General features: G+C 42.5%; 1 protein-coding gene across 3 annotated transcripts in view; it reads left to right on the top strand.

Moving 5' to 3' along the window:
* Positions 1–25,132, top strand: part of LOC131266831 (protein ECT2) — a 73,458-nt gene that overhangs the window by 9,496 nt on the left and 38,830 nt on the right. Inside the window, exon 3 of one of the 3 annotated variants that reach the window (XM_058269489.1) lies at positions 9,057–9,093. The exons of the other annotated variants lie outside the window; for them this stretch is intronic. Within the exon in view, the coding sequence (XP_058125472.1) occupies positions 9,057–9,093 (37 nt within the window). The remainder of the gene's footprint in view (positions 1–9,056; positions 9,094–25,132) is intronic. 3 annotated transcript variants of the gene reach the window in all.

The raw sequence follows: 25,132 nt of genomic DNA, 5'->3' as shown, positions 1-25,132 counted from the left end.
GCGCCAGGCTTTATGTCAAAGTTAGTTCCTGTGCTGTAGTTTCACTCGGACAATATGTGATAGATTTTTTTAGCTTAGTTTTACTGCATGTCAATTGTATCGGTTGGATATCGCTTAACAAATATGAGAGAAAAATTCAATGTTGAATATTTGATATACGGAGATTTAGATTGTTGCAAATTTGTCATGACTTAAGACTTTGCACTTAATGTTTATCTTTTAAGTGCAGATTTTTTTCATATAAATAGATCCTTGCTTTATAACCCAGTGCCTTATCTATCATTTAAAATTCCTGAAAAATCACCGCCATGTCGCCGTTTCCTTCAGCTTCAGTCAGCTGCCAAGTAGGATCTTTCTATATGAGTTTCTTTGAAAGCGATTTTTAATGACCGTTTTCTTCTAACCTCTTTTTCTAGAAAATCTTAAGGATTGAATATTACTTCCCGTTCTACCATGTTAGGAAATTTAACGAAGATGGAAGAAGAAACTGTATGCATTAAAATGAGTACCAAGCATCCGTCTGAAATGTGGTTCGAACATTTCAAACAACTTATTTAAAGCCATGCCGTAAAGGACACGAACTATAGATACTTGGACTGGTTCTCAGAGATACGTCAGTTTGGTATCAGATTATTATAACAAGATCTTAATTTTTATTTCTTTATGCATTAGAATCAGAAAAATGTTTTAAGAAGTAGTCAATGGACTTATAGTTCGTACTTCTAAGAATTGTATGAACTGTATTTTCGCTGATTCTCAATGTAATGTGATCATTATAAGAGTATTTTATGATCGGGACGACTTATTCATTCGACCGGTTTGGCATATCTTAAACTTGGTCGTATTTATTGAGAGCTTCTATTGAAAATATTCTTGAAGGGATAGTGCAACACCTAGTGTCTGTAACGGGTCAATGCATTCAACTCAAGCAGTAACTTTTTATCTCTCTGTTTTAACACAGTCTTTACGCGGAAGTCCTGCTATCCATGTTTTACAATGCAACGGACGTTCAAGTTAAACAGGACGACACGACACTGCAGCCCGCACTCTAAAAACCCCGTATAGTATTTCCCCCATGGAGAGCAGCATTCTGCGGTTGGCCTAGCCACATACTGTTGTCTAAACTTTCCAGTCCTCCCAGTCGGAGGATAGATGGTAGCAAGGGACCTAAGGTCCGTGTGGTGTGTGGGAAAATGTTTAGATTGTTTTGATTTTTATTGCCAACACAAAACATCGAATCCAATCGATAGCGAATAGCTCTTGATGGTGGTGTTGGTAGGGCTTGTCCACCAGAGGAATAGGCAATCCCAATCTCGGAATGGTTTCGCCCTCCGCTACGCCTCATCCCATACTCGTCGGATCGTCCCCATGTCTGGTGATGTCTAAATCGCGTGGGTTGAGGGCGCCGGCTCAACCTCTATCACTGTTCAGCGTAATGTGGTCCGTTTGGAGCGATAGCAGATTCCTACTGAGACGGACCATCAATCTAGTCTCTTCCGTGATGTACCCTTGACATCCCTTCCGTAGCCGGAGGATTTCTGGATTAGTTAAGGATTGTTTCTAAAGCATACGGGAAAGACGGGTTGAAATTTTATTGGTAGCTTGTGGTGTGGGGGTATGTGGACAAGCTGTGTGCGTGCCATGGGCTTCTCCTAAAGTCCTCCGATAATGATGATGGTCTATACTTGTCGGAATTGATACTGCGAGGCTACAGATATGTTGATAGTATGCCCCGCTCAGCCAGAGGGAGGAGTATACGAGCCTACCCCTGGTTCACTGAACCATCAGGCTACGGGAGGAGCAATATCCGTGCCGGAGTCCAGTCGCACCCCAAACACCGAAACGGAACCGAACGATCCGAGGCGTGCCGGAGCGCACACAAGGCAAATATTTATTGATTGATGTTTTCTGGGATAATAAAACTTTTATTGCTGTACTTGTTGAATAACATCCCTCCCCGGCTAGTCGGAGATTTACTGACGCACTCAGGAATAGCTGGGAAAGCCGAAGCGTGAAAATTGCTGCTGCCCTCAGCATCTTTTTGTTTTGGTTTTTTTTTTGTGTATGGACTGTATGCGTTCTCACGATAAACGTCCGGAAAACCGCAGATCGGTACGGAGGCCTGCCGAGGTTTGCGCGACCAAAACCAATATTTTGCTATCCATCATAGGGACGAGACGTGGCGTGTGACGCCGGTCGATCAAAGGACTAATTTATGTTTATGTTCAGTAGGCAATGTCCAAGGTCGATGTTGTTTCAAGCCAAGTTCATTTATTTTCCTCCAGGAAGAAAGATATACTTTTGCAAGTTTTTGGACAAATTAACTTTGGGGAAACATTTTCGGGCCCGCTCAATGGCGGATGGCTTGGAATGGGTGGGATTTTTGGGGGCACAATATTTTATGCTGGGAATCAATTCTAAAATCAGCGAGATACTGGAAATATTGTGTGTACGATCTCGACCAAATATGAATGTGCACTGTCAAAAAGGAGGTGCGGTGTGTCATTTTCCAGAAAACTTCTTCTTAAATAGCACGAACGGCATCCTTTGTGGAACTTGGCTCCTCTCTTCGAGGAAAATTACTGTGACCTAGTAATGGACGTTATATTTCACCTTTTACCAGCTTTTAGTGATTCTATCCAACCTATTAATACGATTCCCGTCACTTTTAAGATAACGCAAGTGCCGTTAAGGCGATCCGTCCAAAGTTTTAAGCAGATAGCCACACCAGTTTCTGAGCCTTTCGTGAGCGAGTTTTATTCCCGAACGAGATTTTTCGTTACGTATCAATATTTTTCGTTCACCTGGATCGATCTTTAAAATACTATGAGAGATTCTTTCTAAACATTCCAAGTGAAAATATCGACATAGACCCTAATCGTCGCTCGTTTAAATTAAAACCAACCTCTACGTAACTAAATCTGCGAATGTACTGGTTATATTTGTAGAAATATTTGTAAAAATTTATTCAGATCAAGTATATCAATGAAGCTCTTTTCCAAAATGAATATTCAGTGGACTGACGCTGGAGTTTGTCACTCTTTTTTATTTTGACTAAATCACCTGCGAAAGATAAACACATGCCCTGGTAACAACTAAGGCTCCTGGAGTTAGTTGCGGAGTTCCAAAAAATTCAATGGCATTGTGATGATGCAGATCTACGCAAAAACAAATATTTGGATGCTAACTTGCCGGTATCGTGAGCTTCGAAAAAGATATTCCAAGTAACACACAAGGACTTCGTACGGTTCACTGAATTCATCCGGAAACGACATTCTGGACTCGCTACGCACTACGAGCGCGGCCCAATTCGGCTCAATGGTCCGAACCTGCGAGAACCGTATTTCCTACGCAACACGAAGCGGAGAGACATTCGCGCTATCTTCCCTTAGTTGTGTCCCTGATGAGTCCTATTTTACGTTTTGTGTCACCGCTCTTTCCCCGCATCTGGTGGCCATGATATGGTGGCTTGTTGGTTGGTGTTACCGTAGCTAGTAGCTGGTTTCGCTTTGGTTAAATCTGGGTCTGCACGGGATTTAAGTCCGCGCTGTCGCAGTTTCGAAAATTGTCCAACTTTCCAACGTGGATTCGTAACTGTCCGCGAATAAGCCATGGGATGAAGGGGGAAAAACATTGAAACTACTACTCGCTGTAGGACAAATTCAACGCAAACCGAACTCAAAATGAATGGAGGAGTTAAAAAAGAGGACTACCAACCATTCGAGAGCGACGCGTTGCACTTCCGCTTCCGCTTCCGTTCTGTTGGCCATTGTGGAGCAGCTTGCAATTACGGGTCCTGGCCTGCTTTGCGAATCCGTGGGGAAGCATCCGGCTTTCCCGTCCATCAAACTCGGCCAGGAGATAGCCGCCACCCGTGAGCCTCCGGAAGGGACAGAGACGTACGCAGCTGGGTGCAATGTTTGGGGGAAGTTCGTGAATATCCGTGGACGCACTCGCTTGCATTTGACATGAAAAGTGTATTTTTTGTCCAACTTATGCCAACGATGGGCGAACGATTTTTTCGCGTCCCTTTTCCCCCCCAATTATCCTGTATTTTTCGAGTCCAGGTTGGCATTTTACTGATTTTCCCAGATTTTTCTTTCCTGCCTCCTATCAGCAGTCAACCCGGGTGCGTTCAATGTGCGTGTGTTGGTGGGCAAGCAGCCAAATGAAACCGGCCAGCGACGACGCGTTCAACTAAGCGCTACGCCATCTGGAGTGGTGTGTTTGTTGTTGCAGTGCCTGGAGTGCGTTTTTCCATCTCCACTGTGGGTAATTTTTTCACGCGAACAATTTTAGCAGTTTTACCGAAACTGAGATGCGACCGGCAAGGGCTTGGTTACATCGGGTTGTGACCTGTACCATCACCACCACCATGCTGTGCTGGCTCTTTGCCGCGATATCTCTGCACGGGGCGTTTTGTTACACATTGGTTTCGAGTATTATAGCATAATCCAGCCTATCGTTTGGCACAGGCATGTAAAAATGTTTTTTTGTTAAGAGCTGACGCCGAAACCAAAAAAAAAAAAACCAAAACCGAAACTTTTCCCACAAAACCCGATAACATTTGATAAATTGAAGTCGTTTTAAAGTGCCCTTTTAAAGTGTGTTAAAGTTTTCGTTGACCGTCGATACTTTTTAACTCGTACCGTAAATTAACACGTTCACTGCCATGTCCCCTAAAAGTAGGTGACAGCAGAAAGTAGTTCTAACAAGTTTTTGACCTATAAATAAATGAAAATGCAACATAAAAACTATAGTAATATTTAAATAAAAGTTATTTGGGAAGCTAAGTTTTTGCTTGGCCTTCGAAAATTATCGGTTTAACAAACATTATAAACAAATTTTAATTAAAAATATTGTGCTAAAAAATTGTGCTAAAAATGCTTGGTTATCAATGTGTTAATAAATGTTATAAACAAATTTTATTAAAAAATATTGTACTAAAAAAGTGTGCTTTTAGTGTGTGTGTGCCAAGCGTTTTCGGCAGTCCACGTGTTAAAGAGATTACTTACACGAATTTAGATTTTAGAAAGAGATTATTTATACGCTAAGCTCAAGCTGATTGGTTCAATCAATGGAATTTATCGTTCGTGTTACATTTAAAATTACTCAATAGTTATTAAATTAAACGGCACCTACCAAGCAATGAATCAAATTGTAAGTTTATTTCAATGCTTCCGTTGGGCTTCCAAAAAAGAAAAAAACCCCTGCCTAAGTCGTACTTGCTGGGGATCGGTAGCTAATTCGGTTAGTAAACATATTGGTTTTATGTACTAACCGCACTTTCTCGGCACGCCAGCGGAGCTCCGAGGGTTGCGGGTAAAAGTTTGTTAATAAAAATTGTTTTCAGTCCATAACAAAGAAGGTAATAGATAGCCCAGGTCGTCCCAGGGTCTCTTACCGTCGTCTCTAACGATGCTTTCATGTGTGTATTTTGCATTTTTTGTTGTTGTTGCTAAAACACCGATACCCCATTTGTTTCGGCGGCGCGCTGTGGGAGATGCGAAACTTTTCATATTTCATTTCAGTTCGTCCTTCCTTTTTTTTCGACGCCTTTTACTTTCAAAAAACCATCAATGGGTTTTCACTTTAACTTAACCCGGTCAAGGGGAGGGATGGAGGAAACATTGGGGGCCATCGTTGTCCAGCGGGGATTGGGAAAAAAGGCCAGGACATCTTCTTCAGTAGCGCATAGTAACCGGCACAGGCACACGACGCGGCCTTGTGTCGGAAAGAGTTATGGGAATTGGTACAAACCCGAGCTAGCCATTAATCATGTAATTTAACCTGGGCATAACTTTTTCCAATGTTTGTCCCAGGCGCTGGAGTGGGGTTGAGTATTTTTATGGGTTTTCTGCGATTCTTATGAAAGTGGCCAAGGAACTGTTGCCCTGAAGAGCGCGTGTACCGTTTAGGTCCCATTACGCTAGTAGTATGATTATTAGTTTTATTTTTTGATTATGTTTACGAGATCTTCAGGGCCATTTTTTTCAAATATGATTTGAGTTTTCTTTTTTCGTAAAATAGTGCAGAATATTTGACTTGTTTATGGCTTTAAGTTGTCCCCATCACAACCGAAAAAAGTTAGATGTAATGTATCATATCATTAAAGTCAAGAGAAAAAGAAAGAGAGAAAGAAAGAAAATTGTAGGACTGATGGTTTGAAAAAAGGTGGTTTGATTGCTTAAAAGTAAAAAAATATGTTATAGTGAAGCGTGTATTGTATTAATTATTCTCGCAATTTTTATATGAAATAAAAAAGCTTAATGTTTGTGAGCGATTTGAAGCGACAAACCCAATTAGTACATTTTTTGAAATGTAAATTGTAACTCTCCGTGCTTTCCTGGATATAAATACTACAACAGAATATCTCTATTTACATAGAATTCTTTCATAAAGCTTGCTTGATTTATACTAAAATTGTTCTTATTAGTAAATGTAAAATTCTTTGCAACTTATATTTCATATAAAAAACCCCTTTCATCGCTCTTTTTATTTTTAACTTAATCTTAATATCAATTAATTGATGTAGGGTATTGCGATACAGCTTCATAATATATAAACATTTATGTTCCCCCTTTTTTGGTTTCGCTTGCCAGTATGAAAGTCACTTTTTTGTTTTTGTACACAAAACCGGCAGACTATTTTTTTTAAATCGTTACTACCAGTTTATGAACCGACTTCGATTGAAGCGAAACCGGTAAACTTCATTGTAACATGTGTTAGAACTCCTATAGGTAAACTTGTCTACCGTGAGCGAACACTCATTAGTTTTTTTTTCATTCTGCAAACTCTGATGTGTATGACGAACCCGTCTTTAGTCTTTTACGTCAGCTGCAGTGTACCATCGCGGTATTTCCACCCATTTTTCATTCTGAATCGTGGTCTATGGTTTTGTGGCTGCCCTGGCGATTCATATACGAGTTTGCTGGAGCTGAGCTTTGAAGTAGTGGATAAACGATTCCTTACAAAGCAGCACAACGTTTCCGAGGGGTATATTAGGCGTGTGAGGTATTTTTTTCAGTTAGTTCCACCATACTCTTGTGGATTCAAATGATGCAGGGTGGGTTCTCTATTGCATAAGGTTGCTTTGCGCTAACTTTCGTATGAAGGTGTTTTTTCGCTTGAATACACTGGGTGAAGTTGAAAACCAATCAAACGGTTGGTTTTTCTCATCTAAACCCGCTTGCAGTCCGCGATCTGCGGAGAGTTTTGAGTTTATGAACTTCTCTTGAAAGTGGTTCTTGCAAAGCCGGTGATGAATTTGAGCCAGACTCGGAGTTCAACTGATTCTTGGCTTTTTTCCCCCTTAGCGTCCTTGACGCGTCTTTTCGACCGTTGGCCGAATGATGGGCGACGATGTCTTCCGGCTCGCGTTTACGCACGTTCATGCAGATGGTGGACAGTGGAAGGGCTCTTGTTCACATGCCCCGGGACGCATTTACGTAAACAGAGATGTCTAGAGCGCCGTCGACATTTAAAAATGGATCTAACGTTTTCGTGCTTCTGTGAGTCAGCAGCTCATCAACCTCAATGCAATATGTGTTCTTCTTCTTCGGGGGAGGATACGTCGCGATCGGAGAAACATGTATCGCATCTGACACTCACGTTCAATTTTATTTTCTACATTAGTCTATCCTTTTATATATATTTTTATATCACAGATAAATAATCCATAGATAAATGAGAAATTCACAAAATTTGATCGAAGTTAAATATGTTCTATATTTAATCTCCATATTTTGAAAGTAACGAACTCAACCGTACATGTTTTTGGAAGAGAGTTAACCCTTGAATCTGAACTCCCTGGTGTATTGTTCACGTGCTGTTTAAAGCTGTATGTTTTTTTTACTTCTTCTATATACCGGGCGGTTGTAGAATGGGTGCGACGACTTTTGGTCGAACCAGTCAGCCAACGATGACAGATGAGTAATTTCATTCAGAGATTTCGTTAGGATGACATTCTGTCGCTTCAAACCGCACACGGCGAAGGCACATAGAAACGACTGGGCAACCGTTGCCATTTGTGTGTGTGTGTGAATGTGTTATTTTTCTGTTCCCGAGCGTTGTTCATTTTACCTCACCATGGCATGATGCACATTGCGAGTTATGCGTTTTTCGTCAGTTCGTTGACAGGGTGACGTACTCTGCGTGGGTTTGTGTTCCTTTCGGGGCACGTTCGTTTAGATCCTGCTTTGATCCTTGCATATGGGGCGAAAAACCATGCCCTATTCATGCAATGGTTCGTGAATTTAATATCTGAAAAATGCTTTGGAGAAGTGTGTGCATCACCGTGGTCCCTGAATTCACTTTTTTATCCCGTTGTGGTTTCATTGCATTTCGATTTGAAAGGAAAATTAAACCGTGTGAAAAACATTCTGTTGCTCTGAAAACTATTTGACTTTAAACGATTTCAATATGCCAACGGCAGATTTACGCCGTCTGGAACGGACTCGCGAACTTTTTCGATTGCTTTTGAACTAAATGCGAACGGAGGAAAGATACAGTACCGTTCGATGAAAAGTTCAGTATATCGGGAAAAATTGTTAATTAATTGGATAAACCATCGCGCACGCACGGCGCTTGTTCACGATCCTCTGCCTTTCGTTGCGGTCACTGGATTCACAGCTGTGCACTTACGCTAGCAATTAATGAGCTGTGCGCCATGCAATACGGGATTACTGGGCCGCATGACGTGTCTGCTTGTTGTAGACATTGACGGTATATTAAATGATATTTATTGTTTGCATTATCGACCATGTAAGTGCGGTCGGGCTTCCCTGTTTCACGGTGCAATTGTGGGGATAATGTTTTTTGTTTGTTCATTAATCTTTCCTTTCTTCCCTCGAGCGCATTATGTTTCATTTGCCTTCGATGGGGGAGGGGGCATTCGCAAATAAGCGATCGATTTTCGATTGCATTTTTGTGCAGCTGTCAGTAAATTGAATTTTTTGTAAAGTTAAATCATTGGGAAAGTGCAATTATCTTTGTATTGCCATCGATGCGCTCCGATGGGTACAAAGGATTGGAATCGCTTGCAGTTGGTTTATTAGTTACCTCCTCGCGGTGGCCTTTTATATTTGCAGACAAGTATAATATACAAATTATATTCTGTGTTCGACCTAGGTCCATTGTGCCCGACTATGCCTTCTATTGTGGGTCTACTATACCTTGGTTGGATTATGTTTATTTTATTGTAATTTTTGAAGCATATTAGATGACAGCAACGTTTAGCTAGCTCGATGTGTTTTTTTCTGATTTTGCCAAGAAAATAATATATTATAGCTCTGATGAGTTGAGGATTTATACTCATGGGAGCCCTAAGCGGTAAAATGAACAGGGCCCCCACACAATATGGTAAAAATGATAAATTTTTGTCTTGTTTACATTTGCATTTTAATAAAATCAATGTTAGCTATTACTTTTATCCTATAATCAATAAATTTACTGGCTGACTTCTCGAAGTTTGATTTCATCAATTTTGTTTAACAATTCTTATTCAATAGTTAGAGTAGGAAAATTATGAGATTTTACTTCTATCATTGAAATTCATATAAAATATTCGTTATAACGCGAACCTCGTTGTACTGACGATTTAGTTAAAATGGTATGCAGCTTTGGCAAATGCATGACAACATCAAACAGGATATGTCAATAACGCATTGCATGCAATGAAATTGTTTAAATATTTCATTATTTTAATCCTTATTTTAATCCTGCTTGATATATAAAAAATCTTGTTGCTTTGATGCAAATACTTCCTTGTTTCCAATTGATAAATTATAAGACATTTATCTTCTGTTACTCTTCAACTCTGATTATATACCATCCTTTCATTATTTCGTTATGTTTTTTAACAATAGTTTTTTTTATAAGATACAGTAAAATCATCCATTATTGCCCGATTACAATTTTTTATTTGGTGATCATTAAAGAAAATTGAAGAATTGTATAGAATGTTTGTTTAAGTACAAATCATACGAACTTGGCCCTTGAAGGTTCGACCTCCTTGCGAGCTCCTTGGGCCCTCCGTGGCCACTCAGTCTGCGCACCGTTACGTCCACCGCTGGCTCTGATGTAGTGGTAGGCTATGGTAAATGTACAAATTTATCCTTTTAGGGAAAGGAAGATTAGGCTTCTGTACAAATATCCTCAGGACAATAAAATGTTAACACGTTGATTGAAAAGAGTTTTAGAGCATATCAAATTAACATAATCTTTTTTAGTAGAATTGGTTTATAAAAATTGTTAAACCAACTACTTTAGTATACGAAGCAGCAAAGACAAAGCTTCCCAAACGATACATTTTTGTAATAAATATAGTCCACTTTGTACTAATATGCCAGCGAAAAAGGCTGATGAAGATTGGTGCTGTCACCTGCAAAATGGGTGACGTCGCGATCAACGTGTTAAAAATTTTGATTTAGTTTCAGCGAGCGGACAAAGCGATAGAATATATGCAAGTTATATACTGATTCATTTCTAACTATTTTCTTGGCAAAGGAACATCGAAGCAACGCCCAACATCTTAGTAAATTCCAGTCCAGCATATTTTAAAGTGCATTGTGCATCACAACATAGGAGCGATGCATGTTGGTTTGTTTGGATGTTTCGTTTTATTCACCACTCACGTACATCGCTTTGACATCTTTTACAATGTTCGGTTACAAACTCGATTGGGATTGCATCAAACGCAACAATTGGAGCTCTGAAGTTATGGCAGTGCATTAGCAAAACGTGCATTGCGCGCTAAACATTGTATTACCGTCTTGGCGAACATTATCGACGATGTGCTCCAATCCTTACTTCTCTTTTGGCGGAGCGTTCGATGATCTCGCAGAGGATTGGCTCCTTTTAATCCGTTCTAAAGGGAATCGATTGTAGATAAGAAGATATGCTGGTGAGTATTGATGTTTGATGTGTCGTTTGTTGGTTTGTCTCGTTTTTGGAAGACCACGGACTGCAACGGGGGTTCTTTAAGTAAATTGCTAAATCAATCCTTTGCCCTACTCTTACCCCCTTGAAGTCGTCGCTAAACGTGTGTGCAAGTTTTGCTATACGTGGATGCTGTTGTTACGTCGTATGTATTGTGTGTTTTTTACGTTGTGGAGGAAAAATCCTACGAACCCGAAGATGAAATTGCATTTCGTCACTCGTGTTCCAAAACGTTTCCAACCAGCGAGAACAAATTTGCGTTTTTGTAGATAATCGAATTCGCGGAGCGCGTTCTCCTTGCCCGGGACTCGTGGCTGAGATTCGATCGAAATGTTTCGAACTGGTTTCCTTTTTACGACCAGATTTGCAACTATGTGATGCGATGGCATGGTGACAGCAGCAGCGTCGCATCTTCCAACCCAACAGGCCGAACTTTGGGTAAAAATGGTTCCCTTTCGCCTGCAGCTTAGGCAATGTCCGAACGAAGGTCGCAAGGTTGCGCCGCTGACGAATCCCTGATGGAGTACCATCCGCAATGTTTTTTTTGCTTCCCCGTTCGCCATCGAGTTGGTAAATTGTTCCCGCGCTCGTGAAAACCGTTTTTCCTTCGTTTTGATTTTGAGTTTTTTTTTAGTTTTTTTTGGTTTCGTTCTTTCCCGACCGAAAAGTTCTCGCACCGTTGCGTTGCACATTTCTCCCTTCACCCCTCGCCGTACACTTCGGTGGCCACAAGCTGGTGGGACAAACGTCGCCATCGTAACGCAGCCGATGACAACGAACGACTTCATCGATGATGACGCGTTCGACACGCCGATGATGATGTGCGCCACATGTGCGGTAAAGTTTGCACGTTTTTCCCCCGTTGGTGTTTGCATTCGGCCGGGTTTCCGTTCGTTAGGGGTTTTCTTTTTCGAATTTTTCTTGGTACGCTATTTTTACTGGCCGCTGTCTGCTCTCGGCACGTTGCGTTCTGGTCGCTGTGGTACCCGTGTACAGCTCGATGGGTTCATTGTGTGCACTGTTGAGGTTAAAATTGGAAATTATCTCGTTTGCGTCTGTATGTTGAGCGTCGTTTTTAAGGATGATCGGTAAATTGCTACATTTTAAACGCTATTTAATTCAAACTGGTGGGAACATGTTTGGTTGGCGGAAAGATTCACATTTTTGGTATTAATCAGAAAACCTTGTCAGTTTGTTATAGATTGCAATCAAGAGAACACTGCATTAGAGTTATTCGTTGTATTCTTTTGTAATATGAAAGTATCTCAATGTAGTATTTTCTACATAAATAAGCTGTTGAGAGTTTTTCGATGTTTTTTTGTTTCATAAATGATAATATATCAGTATAGTACATTACTTGGTAAAAACAATGCATCGATGAAAGTGTATAAAAGTTTCAAATGGTATTTTATGTATTTTATTTTTATGATAAGTATAAACAAAATGTTTATGAAACACCCTTTTCAAATTTTACAATGTACAAAAGCAAATTTAGATTCATCTGTTTGTACTCTAAATCAGGGGTTTGCATATATTTTCCTAAAAAGGGCCAGATGATTAAAATCGAAATCGAAATCGAAAGCGCGGGACGATTATTAAACGATGATTTAATGTTTTCAAAGTAGTACTCTGTTGAATGGAGTATTAACTTTCTAAATTGTTAAGTAAAATAAAAAGTGGTAAAAGATAAAATATTTGAAATTTTATCGTTAATCTTTATTAAACATTTTCATACTTATTTTCGGTGAATTTCGATTTGGAAATGAACAACGTTCAACAATTTTAATCTGCAGTTTTGGGAAGAAAGCAAACCTGATATCATGAACAATTCCTGTAAAAATTGAGATGGGGATTTTGTATGACGCACGTGATTTACAACAAATTTCAGTATCATCAGAATTCTTCGAATAATCAGAAGCCATTTGTGGAGTTTTGAATAATTAATTCCATGCAATTTTACCTTTCGTTCGAGATTGAACTGGTCTGTTATCGATCTATAGATTTCTATTTCCAATATTTCCAGCTATTTCCAATATTGCCATGTTATCTCGTTACTTCGATGAAATTATTGACCCTAACTGCTCCGATAAACACATCAGCAATTTCAGCGTAGATCGAAAAATTGGTTATCCGCTTCTAATTCAATAAAATGATCGTTCCTGAAACACACAACATTCATGTGGGCTTTATTATTCGAATTTATAGTATGACCTATTTTGTAAATAATGTGTTCAATTTTTAGTCGTTCTGTTTGCATGGGGGCTATCCTGTAAGGCTTCTTAACTGTTTTATAACTTATGCCGGCACGTTTAACGAAGTGATCGACATCGCCGTCCAATCAAACACCGGCTGTGCGAACATCGTTAATTTCGTGTTATAATTTGCAAATCACCGTCATCCGGGCCGTACTCCATTTTCTAGCGCTTGCTTGAGAACGGAGATCTATCGTCCACGTGCGCTTTGTCATCGCAGAAAGCTGCGGGACTTTTTCGCCGTAATTATGGGCGACAATCGTTCCGTCGTTCATTTTTAATTTGGTTGCGATATGCGGGACATAAAATCACACTCACACGCTGTTCCATGTACATCCTCCGGTTCCATTCGTCCTACTACTGGTGATGTTTGAATGGTTTCCAGGAACATCCGCGTCCCGTGACCAAAATGGTGTGCCTCGAACCGGAAAACTCATCGCAAAGTGTCCTTGAGTCGCAGCCGCGAGAAGTACTTGCTGGCGGGGTTGGTCATGTTCGCGCACACGGTTCACAGTCCTCTGCCTCTACAGGAATTGTCCACCAGAGTTGATTTTGTAACTCGAGCTTTCGCGCGGAGGTTTTCCCGTATTAGGTATTTCCATCTCCTCTCAAATGTCGGTAGAGTAAATGTGCATTTTTGCATTCTCTTTGGTTAGAAGGCGTGAGACATTTTCTATCGGCAACAGTGATTGTCCTGCGAAATTTTACTTCCCCGAGGCTAGAATTATTACACCATGACAGGCTTGGAGTAGCTTTGCGGCAGCCGTTCACAGGATAGTGCACTGCTTCATCTACGCTTGGAAAACTCTACATGATTTGAGAGGGCTGTCGACAGTCGGCCAGACAAGCTACACACCACTCTTGACGAGGTGGTTCCGCACTTGAGTTTTAGACACCCGCTTGATCCATCGCCCCTTTCCTTTCCACTCCCCTTGTGATCGTTTATGTGCGAACTCGGTTTTTGTAATCTCCAGTTATCAACTCGGACAGTTTCCCGTATCCACTTTCCCGGGATTGTGGAAACGATGTGTGCTACCTATCTCAGGCCCAGCGTGGACTGCTTTGACTCCAAGCGAATGCTAGGTTCATTAGCGTGTAGCGTCCAGCAACGCATTTCCCAAGTTCGGTGGTTTTCCGGAGCCGCTCTTTGCGGTCCACTCCGGGGTTTTGTGTGTGCCTGTGTGTGTGTGTGCCATGATGCCACTTCACGCCAGAGCGGCCCAATGGCGGCGAGTTCCATCGGTGGGGGGAAGGAGGCGTTGAAGTCCAGTGAATGAAAAAAGCTGTTGACACGGAACGCCAAACAAGAAAAAACCCCTTCAGCATTGTTCACGGGCGGGAAAAAGCTCATCCGGCGCAGAAAGGTTTTCCAGGACCTACGCTTCGGGGTCGGCCCAGGATGATGCTGTTGGAAAAGACGGGACAGGAAGCCCGGAACGCGGTTTCACCCTGCGGGCGGTCATCAGAGTCTCGTTAGTCATTCTGTGACGGAGTGCGCATTGTGTGGTGCGCCCGAAAACTTGTGGGCTTGTCACTCCCTCCACCTCTCGTCACCACCTGGACACAGTCAGCTGACGGAAGAACAACAAGGCCCCTGCAGCTGCTGCCGGGCTCTCTGCGCAGTGTGGACTCGTTATTATTGGGCAGGAAGGAGGTCCCCATCGGAGCGGAGGTGCTGGAATTTGAAAGGAATAACTTCCGGGACCGCCCGGACTGTGACGCTGAACCGTGTTCACACCGTCCAGTTTTGCCACTTGCCGGATTTTCCCGTAGTGCCGCGCTTCCGGCCGGATGACGGGCTCGCAGCTTCGCGCCGGAAACAACAGCGCGACTACGACGACGATAACGACGCGGTGGACGTCACCCACCCTCGTCAAGTACCCTCCCAGCTGACGAGACACTGGCATTAACTAACCGCCGCCGAGATAATTCATCACTCCCACTCGCGCCGGAACATCGCTAGTTAGCATTCCAGGGGTTCTTCACGATGCACGACGCGGCTCTCATTCTTCGTACGGTGTTTCGTCGGAAAGCTAGCTGCCCTTGGGTGGCCCTTTTTTCTCGCTCAAATCGCGTTTAACGCGTGAACCCCGGGTTAGTAGCATCACACATCTCGCGACTCAACCTTTGCTCGCTGCTGGACCAGCGGGAAACATTTATTTCGACGTCCGGCGGCATCGCAAATGTTAGACAGGGGGCGGAACATTCGCCAACACTTCATATGTCGGTCGTGTAGGTGAGTTGTTAAACAAATCCCTTGGACGATGAGGTCGGTGAATTTTCTTTTTCGCTTCCAATTTGCTGCGAACACGGTCAGCTTATCCGGTTACTTGTACATGCTTGATGTCACCATGGTGTACCTCATAATCTGTCTTGTGCCTGAGGAAACGGTTTAGATCAGAGGTGTAAAGAGCCTAATATCATGAAACTGCATGACAATGGTTTTGTTCCAGCTGATTTTTAAAATCTCCCTGTAACGGTTTGATGCAGTGTAACTGTTTAGCAGACTCATTTTCTTTCAAGTATACAAAAAAAAAAAAAAAACCGGCACGGAAAACTCCCCACCTCGATTTTGTTTTTATTTTCGCTCAATATATTTTTCTTTATCCAAGTAAATATATTGCCAATATTTTTTCGTGATGTTTCGTGTATCGTGTTTTACACATTCCTTATGCGGTTCACTTATGAGTTAGCGAAAAAAAACTTGTTTTTATTTTGAGAAAACATTATAAAAACATGTATCTAAAAAACCAGTGACAAGTTTAAGTGCCTGCTTTAAAATTTAGAGTTTTGCATAAACATTTCCATTGAAAGCTAATCAATTAATTACGTTTTGATATTTTCTAGATTTGTTAGCATCTTTTCTGACAAATGGGACATTCGTACATGTATGACCACGTGTTTAATTCATGTTAGGTGTTAAATATACAATTTGTTAATATTAGGTTTAGTAATCTAATCAATTTGAGTGTTCCAAGAAATGCATATCCATATCCGACCGTATTGGTCATGCCTGCCCGTTAAGGGTTTACGAGCCTTTTCCCTTATGTGTACGTAGATAGTCAGTCTTTTCGTACAGGATATTTGGCATTTAAGTTGAGTAATTCAAAGAAGATTATTTAAAATATGCAGTATTTCACCAAAATCTTTCCTAAATTAAGTTTTCGTAGTCTCTATAATCTAATTTCATAGTACTGTTTTTATTAAATATGAATGATGTATTTTGTTTTCTACTCGTAAACTTAATGAGGATGCTGATATTGATTGAATTTGAAAACTGCTGGCTATTCCTAACTTATGTCCAGGTTGGTTAACAATGCATTATCTATTTCCGCAGATGATAAGCCTTTCTCAAAGTACCAACGAACCAAAGTTTAGTTTAGATTAAACACCTTAAAAATGTGTTCGATAGTTTGTCATGAAAACTTTGTTCCAGGCAAATTCGTTGATTTTATTCCACGCAAAGGCTCGATGAACGATCGTTACAAAGCGTCATAAATTCAGAGATGTCCGAAAAGTTGGGATTGAGGATTTTTATAGTTTCGTTTTTATTACAACTCCCCAAAAAATAAGGCAATAAGCAAAACATCACTCTGCAGTATCTCGCCCAGGAGAGGACCCGCCGTCGTGGGACGTAAATTTCTCGAATTCATAACGAGCGGCGGTGGTGCAATTCGTTTGCATTTGCATTCGGGCGCGTAATGAAGGTAAACGGAGCGCTGCTGGCGGTGGTGGAGTGGTCCGTCTTCGGTATGCAGAATATTTTATGGAATCGCATAAATGTCCTCCGAGAGGCAATGGGATCGAAATGTGTCCCCGAAAAGTACCTGTGCCGTCGAACCCTCAGCAGTGGTGTGTGCCTGGCGGTGTGTTTGTGTGTGTGTGTGAATACGCATTAACAATCCACCGAAAGGGCCGGATGTACCCGAACGGCAAAGTTACCGTAGTTAAGGATTCTGCTATGCAGTTGAGCTGAAGAGCAAACTTCTGGCGACGGTGGCGGAGGTTGATGGAAGAAAGAATTCTTAAGGCATGTCAAACATAAGAAAAGAATTGTGCCACGTTGCGGAGCTCACCGGAGCGTTTTCTTTCTTATTTGAAACCTGTACCGCTGGAAGAAGTGCGAAGGAACCCCAGATATTTGCATATTCCTCGTGGGGGTTTTCCTCTGGGCTTTGAGACCATAGCGGTGCTGGGATTTTTGCTACCCGAATCATATTTCGGATGTTTGTGGTCTCATTACAGGGCGGAGAGGGACTAGCACAGGCACGCCTCACAAACGGTCGGCAGGGTTTTTTGGGATAACGGGTTCCTTTGGGTGAAGAATTTCCTTTCTTTCTCAACTTCTTGACTGCTATTGAAAGTCGCAATACTTGCTTCCTGCTAAAACCTTCATGTCCACACCACCACTCAATCTCTCGTTGCTCCCGACGGATTCGGATTAATATTGTTGCTATCCGCTTACAAAGGTTTTTCTTTTCTTTACTTGCAGGTAAAATGCGGGATTAAGTGCATCCGTTGGCTGGGAAAATTAGGCATGGTTGGTTCTGGAAGCAACGCAGCATGAAGGCCGCATAATGCTTCATAGAAGTCGTCATCTTTCATCGTCGCTCCCTGAATAGCGGTTCGCTGGAAATCGTTGGATCGTTTTTGCGCTGATTTCACTCGCTCCCCTTGACCGGAGATCGCCCTAAAGTATGTTGGCGATAGAGGTCGGTTCAACGAGGGTTGAAGTTGTGTTCTAGGTCAAGTGTAAAGTGGATTCGTTGGACACTTTTCATCCAACAGGTAACGCCCACTGCAAGGTGCACCGTGGACCTCGGCGAAAGCAAAGTCTTTCCTGCCAATCGCTACAAAATTGACACAATAATAGAGTGCAGCAGCAACTGAAAGCTTAGCGTTGTCCCGGCAACATATCATAGAAAGCTACCACCGAGGGATGCTTTAATAATGCATGAGCGGAAAAGAAGGTGTGCAAGATGGTAGAATGCAATGATAAGTCCGCTCGAAACAATGTACAAGCTTTTCTCTGGGCGAAAGAAGGTGCGGTTGGCAAAGAAACACAACGTGAAGGAACTAAGACGTACCTCGCCTTCATGGCCATGCTCCTGTGCTTTTTCGTCGTCGCTTTTTTCGTGTTCGCCGTCGGCGATAAGCAGCTGTCGTTGAGAGTCCTGTCCACGTCAATCGCCTGTCGGCACCTGGATTTGAGCAGGAAGGTTCGACTTTGAAGTGTAAAGCACTTTACGGTTTTGAGCTTTCACAATGCAATCGCAGAAAGGAGAAGAATGAGGGTGGAGGGTCCGTGTGACCGGGGAAGATACTTGACTTGCCCCGGAAAATGGGAGAAGGCATTCTTCTTGTGAACGGAGGGTACCTTACTTGCGCTTTGCAAAAGACGCGAATCGTCAATGCTTTGCAATTTTGTGCAACGCAAAGCACTGGCACGATTCGGCCCCGCCATCATTCGGCCACTGAATTATTCATTTCTGTTACTGTATAATAGCCTGTACCTAGTGTACAGCGTCGATAACGGCGCAGCGATTTTGTTGCCTCTATTGGCACGGAACTGTTTCCGACCGAAGCGGGCTTTATTTCAAACGACATCTAATGAAACTAAACCCCCCTCCTTCTTTTTCGGTCACGAAACGTGATTTCGATCGTAGATAGAGCCGATAAAAGTGGTGTGTCATTCCTCCGGAAAGCTGCAAAATCGATTCAATTTCTTATGCTACACTCAATCGGACCACAATCTGTGGAGGGTAGCCCTCCCCAAATGCCCTAAACTAAATTGTGCTCCCCGGGTAGCATTTAAAGGATTATTAGCGCCAAGGGATCGTTCAATGCTTCGGCGGACGCGTTTGCATTTTCCTAATTCCTGCAAACACCCAGTTTCCCACCGGCCATCCCTCCCATCACGCTCTCCCAGTGGTTTTGGGGGGGAAGTAATTAAAGCTATAAATAATAAATAAAGATGCTCAAGTGGTCTAGCGTTGTTAGTTGGCGTGCATGGTGTGCAGTTTTTGGGTTGCGATGGGAGGAGGAAGTCCTTCTTGACCACTAAGCGCTGGTGAGGTGGGTGGAAAGGGAGTGAGTAAGGGAACCTAATGGGGCCGTGGGGAATTGTTGGTAGAGATTTGGTTAAGACAACAAGAGCAGCTTGTGGAACCAATTTTTTTTTGTGGGGATTCTGCTATCAGAAATGGGATTTCCTAGGAGTACTGTATGGGAGACTACTAGTAGTAGTAGTAGTAGTTGTTGTTGTTGTAGTAGCAGTAGTAGAAACCGTATATTGGCGTGTAATTCATTCTGTTACATAATAAATGTATAAGGGATTTTAACGGATTCGATCTCATCTTTCGTTATTCATAGTGATAACGTTTGAGCTAGTCAATTTGAAATTTATATTACCTAAGTTGAGTTTTAGTGAAGTACAGTGAGAACATTTTTCAATTTAAAACCTATGTGACGTGCAAAAAAAAACAACAAAAAAATTATTAACTTTAATCTATATACTAGACTTATACTAACATTTGATCTGATCTTGATCATGTTCCGGCTTAATTGTGTTTAGTTTAAGAAAATCTTAAATCGGTAATGGATGATTTGCGAAAGAATCTATAGGAGGAGGGTATGGTAAGGTATGGGATATTGATATATCATTGCTAGTTATGCAGTTTAAGTTCATGTGATTTCTGTTCTGTTATAGTTAGATGATAACTTAATTATTTGCTGTTGAATGGTATTTATGTTGCAGTTTCTGTGAACTAGATGAGTCCGGTACCACGGAGGTAAATACATTTGATATGGCATTTAGATATTTGTTTTGTAAGGTTGAAGTTTTTTCTATGTGGCTTGGCTCATGCAAAGAAGTACTAGAGCAACAGTTTGTTTTTAAAGCTTAATTTTGATTTCCTGTCTAGGAAGTAGTATAGTGCCCGGAGGTTTTTTTCATTTGATAACCGTGTTTTCTATATGATATCGATATGTTAGCGTTGTATCCAGTGTAAATCCTAAGTACTTGATATTTTCCTTTTGTTGTTCCCGGTTCTACTCTTATTCGGGTATTGGTCTGGTTTTTTAATTTGTTATTTATTTTTGTTTCATAAGACTGAGTACGCAAAGTTGTTTACCGGTGTTCAACAATCATCCATAATTTGTGCTATTTGAATTGTTACCGTACAGCTTCCAATGTCAATCTCAAATGTTTGCTCAACTTGTTTGCGCTCGCTTTAGATTGGTTATTTTATTGCGTTGGTTTAGATCGACCAGCCGGTGGCAACTAGTGATACTAATACTTGGCAAACGGCTAGATGGAATTTGCTTTCCGGGTGTTTTTTTTTCTTCTCCGAATTTAGCTCGGCAATGAAAACCCACCGACTGCATGTTTCTTTCCTTCCTGGTGGTCATTCCTTGGTCAACCAGTTTTGCCCGATGTTGCTGCTTGCCTAAGAACCGGAGAAAGAACGTTACTGGCAAATCGGGAGGCACTCTGTTGCTGGGTCTCTGGTACGCCGTACCAAAGACGAAAGCACATATTGAACATGTGCTTCCGTGTGCTTTGTCCGCTTGGGAAAGTCCGATTTTCATCCTACCCATGCCATCGCTCGGGCAGTGAGGGAAAACTTTTCCCTTTCGTCCAGTTGTTTGCTGTCGGTTTGTGGCTATGGTTATTTTCATTTTCATCTGTTACGCCCGCCAGAAGACTTGGGTGGGCCCTCTCTTTGGGGGGGTACCCCAAAAGAAAGGGATATGCTTTCTTATATTGTGTGCCGACGACGGTTCGGTTGGTTGTTATCGGCCTGCGGAGCATTATTGCTGTCATTCAGGGCGCAGCAGCATCGTTGCCAACAATGGCGATGGGGTAAATTTTTCCCAATATCAACCATCCCTTTGCGCTGCTGCCCGCTTCCTTCCGCGCCTTCCTGCCTTTTTTTTCTTTGCGCTTGCCATACGGGCATATTATCTCCCTCCCCGTTTGGGACCACACCCTACACACCCTCTAGCGTGTTGCGAGATGGGATGAAACAGGCTGTCAAGATCCATGTGTGTTGAACAAGCGAACAACAATTTGTTGCTATCTTCGCTGCCTGCATCGCCAAATTCGACTGGGCACTTAAAAGCAACATTTGCAGCTACGAAAATAGAGTGTTGTCATTCGCACTGTATGGACACCATAAAACCCGTGTCTTGGCGAAACCGTTCCCCTTGGCGGAATCGTTTCCTCCCCTCCATATCACGGTCGTGGGGCCGATAATCCTGGACCTCGTCCTGCTTCTTTGAATATGGCGCGAACTTACATACACGTACACACACAGTTACAAATAGGAAGGAAAATAACGATGTCCTTTTTTCTGGTTGATGATCGATAAGGATAAAGCATTATGCTGCTTCTTTTTTTTTGCCAGAAGTGGATTTTCCCTACGCAATTTGAAGAGGCGTTATCAAAGCGCAGACTTCCTTCTACCAATACGCTTCAAAGTGGTTTTGCTAACGCTCATAGATCGAAGAAAACGGGCAGTTGGTAACACGAGAGGAGATCATTGTTGTTGGTTTACTACAGCTTTGGCGAAATTTTGCTTTCGTGGACAACTCGTTTACCAGCGTCCCTCTGGCTGGCTGCCCGTCGCTCTCTGTATCGCTTCTGATACCGATCTGGCCCCACCGATCGGATACCCACCGTCACCATAAGGGCATAAGCGACAAAAGTAACGGGATCTTATTTTTGGTCCTCTACTCGCGGCTCTATCGTGTGGTTACCCGAAAACAGATTTACGCCGAATATAAGCGCCCACGTTTCGATGGTTGATAGGACTTTGTAGAATTGAAAATCTCGTTGCCAAGGATATTTGCTGGGAAATGGGCGTCGTAAATATGCCTAACTGTGTATCGTTGGAGCGATTGGGATGATCCGTTTGTCGCTTAGGTGGTGGATGGTGAAAGGAAACATTTCGGCGTATTCAAGAGATATCATGTATTATTCTGCTTGCTTCCATGAATTGGACAGTATTTTGGGAATTGTTAAAACCTTCAATCACTTCACCTAACATTTAACCCAATGTGCTTTTTAAGGTTATGTTATTTAGAAAAAGGTTATGTTATTATAGAAAAAGGTTATTATTTAAGGTTATGTTATTTAGAAACGTTGCCATGAGCAAGTGTGTTAAAATTAATCTTTTCGCCTCACTTTTTTCATATCCTGTGATATTTAATTGACTGTGGTTTTTCAAGATGAGTTTCAGTGCTCTCTTCCATCACTGGAAAGACTCTGTGCATCATCCGTCAACTATCGTGATGAAAAACTTCTCAATTATCTTCATGAAAAAAGTGCCTTCAGAACGAAATTGACTTTTCCATCGTTATGGCGCGCTTACCTTTGCAACATTTTGTAAACATACTTCTCGTTTCCAGCTCCGTCGATGAGGAGCGAAGGTAGCAGTCAGTCTGATAGCGCTGCCGGCACCAGCGTCGATGCCTTTTCGCATGATTGCGTTTGCACTTCACTTTGCACCGAGGGGAGGGTTTCGGTTCTTGGTTGGTGGTGATAGTTGCATTTTGTTGAAGCATTACGAGACGACGATTTGAACGTGTCCGGTGGTGAAGTCTTGTTCAACAACACCATCGATGGTTAGCAACTTTTCATCCAATCAATCGAAATGCTTGTCGGCATGAAGAGGTATGTTGCGATACTGGGTGAAGGGCTGGTCACACGGTCACGGTTACGGTATGTGACAACTTGTGTGCTGGACAGCGGAATCAAGATGGATCCGATACCAAGGAAGGGACTATCCCATTGGAAGGAGCAAGCGATGGTTCCACTTGGTCTTTTTTAAAGTTCGTTCAAGCGGTGTTCGATGTGCTCGTCTCAAGCTAACATTTACTTTATAGCTTCTACTGTATGCTCTAGCTTGAAGCGTGAGTAAATTGGCTCACCAGGAAAACCTCGTGGCTTGTGTATACGAAGAAAATTAATATACTTTTTATTGAATTTCGTCCGCTTGCATCACGGGAGCTCGTGGTATGATTTCGTCTGTCCAACTTCTGCACAGGACAGGTGCGATAGCTTGCCAACAGCGAGGGAAACTTTCAACACTCTGTAAATGCATGTTTATACACTTTGAGTGTATGTACTAACAAAATGACTAGACCTTTCCATGGAGGCATTAGTTTAGTATCGGTAGCAGAAGCAGGGAGTTTCATTGATGTTTGTTGACATGATGATGTTGCGGTATACATCCAGCAATCTACAACCCATCGGATCGTTGAACTTCGGTCAGCTAATGTCAATCAAATTTTCTGAACTACATTGCCACGATGTTGCTTGGTGAGAATTCAAGTGGTGGCACTTCTATTACGAGTGCAATACATAGAAGACATGTATTCTCTGTAGAAATTGAGCATCATTCCAGTCTTTCTACGCTAGGTCTATTTCCGTAACTGCCCAGCAGTGCCACGTGAACGTTGTTAAACGCTATGCAGATTACTTGATTATATCTCAGTTGTGGATTCCAGAGCAGCAAGCAGAACCATCATCGATCCCCTAGCCAAAGTATGTGTACTGCATTCGCAAGGTGGGGTCCCATGGTTCACCACACTTCCTTCAAATGAAGCCTGCCACTTTCCCGCCACTGCCAGACACTCGGTGTTTGTTGCAATGGTGGAAATTAATTTATATTAGTCTTCGCCAATTTCATCAGTCGAATTTGATATGCAGTGGCGTTAGGGCCGCATTTTGCCGCATGAACATGGAACAGGGCCTGTGCGTTGCCGACACCGACTCGTAGTCTGGTTGGCTGAGAGCGAGCCTCACTTCTGGTATTGATTTCTGCTGAAGGAGGTTGGTGAGGGTGACTGGAGTACACGGAGTGGCGGGGTGTGCACATGCGGACGTATTATGACAACACGTACAAGCACTAAACAATACATTATCGAGATTTTCCTTCATCATTCACATTGTTTGTGGTCGTTCGCTACGATTAGTCCCTCATCTGTGTACGCACCCGACATTCATACGAACATGGGCCCAATGAAAATCCAATGTTCTCCGCAGCGGTGGAAGCCGTTGCAGGTGCGGCCGTTGGCTGTGTGCAGGGAGACGGTGAGAGAGCAAATCAATATCGAAGCCGGCAGACAGTGCTAACATATCGCAATATGTGCTAATAGTCGTTGTCTGGCGGTGGGGTTTGCTGGAAGTGCTTCTCGTGCCCTGTCCACGAGTGTGCACAACTGCGCCAATGGTCCGCATGGATTTAACTGGCGAGTCTGAGATGCAGATGAGCTTTTCAGCTCGAACACCCCTGGTCGGAAGCTGTAGAAGAAGATTATGAAGTTAAGAAAGGTGTATCGATTACAACGATCCACGGCGAACGGGGGATATCGGGAACGTTCCCGGCCCTCCTAGATATACGATGCAGATAAACATGTGAACCCATATGTTTAATTAGGGATTTACATAGCAGTAGTGGGCCGGGAGATAAACCCCGAGCTCTACATTGGCTACACGCCGCCATGCCATGTCCTGCCGGTTAGGTTTTCCTAATCCCTGGAATAGGTGCAAGCGACGTAGCACGGCACCGGCCAGAGCAAGTAGTTCGTGGCCAGTAATTTGGGTTCCCAATGGGGTCTTCCACATTAGCCATTCGGGTCACGGGCCTCTGGCGTGTGAGGGACCGTTCGTAGGTATCACACTATCAGAGTAATAGAATAATGAGTCCTCCATAGTCTACGTACCGAACTGGTGTAGATGGACGTGATCGCTTGGGGATATACGCATTCCGATAGCCGAAGGATGGCAAGGGGGAAAGGTTCGGTACTATCATGTAGTGGATTGCCGTAGTAAACTTGAATGGATGAGATTGTTTCAAATCGTTTAAATGCGTTGCTCACCCATCGGTGTGTGTTAGTGTGTACACTCGGTAAATTGTCAACCAATTTCGAACCGC

The sequence above is a fragment of the Anopheles coustani genome, chromosome 2, assembly GCF_943734705.1.
Source record: "Anopheles coustani chromosome 2, idAnoCousDA_361_x.2, whole genome shotgun sequence".
NCBI classification, from domain to species: Eukaryota; Metazoa; Arthropoda; class Insecta; order Diptera; family Culicidae; genus Anopheles; species Anopheles coustani.
The sequence above is the reverse complement of the archived record's forward strand: the minus strand, read 5'-3'. Positions and strand labels throughout refer to the sequence as shown.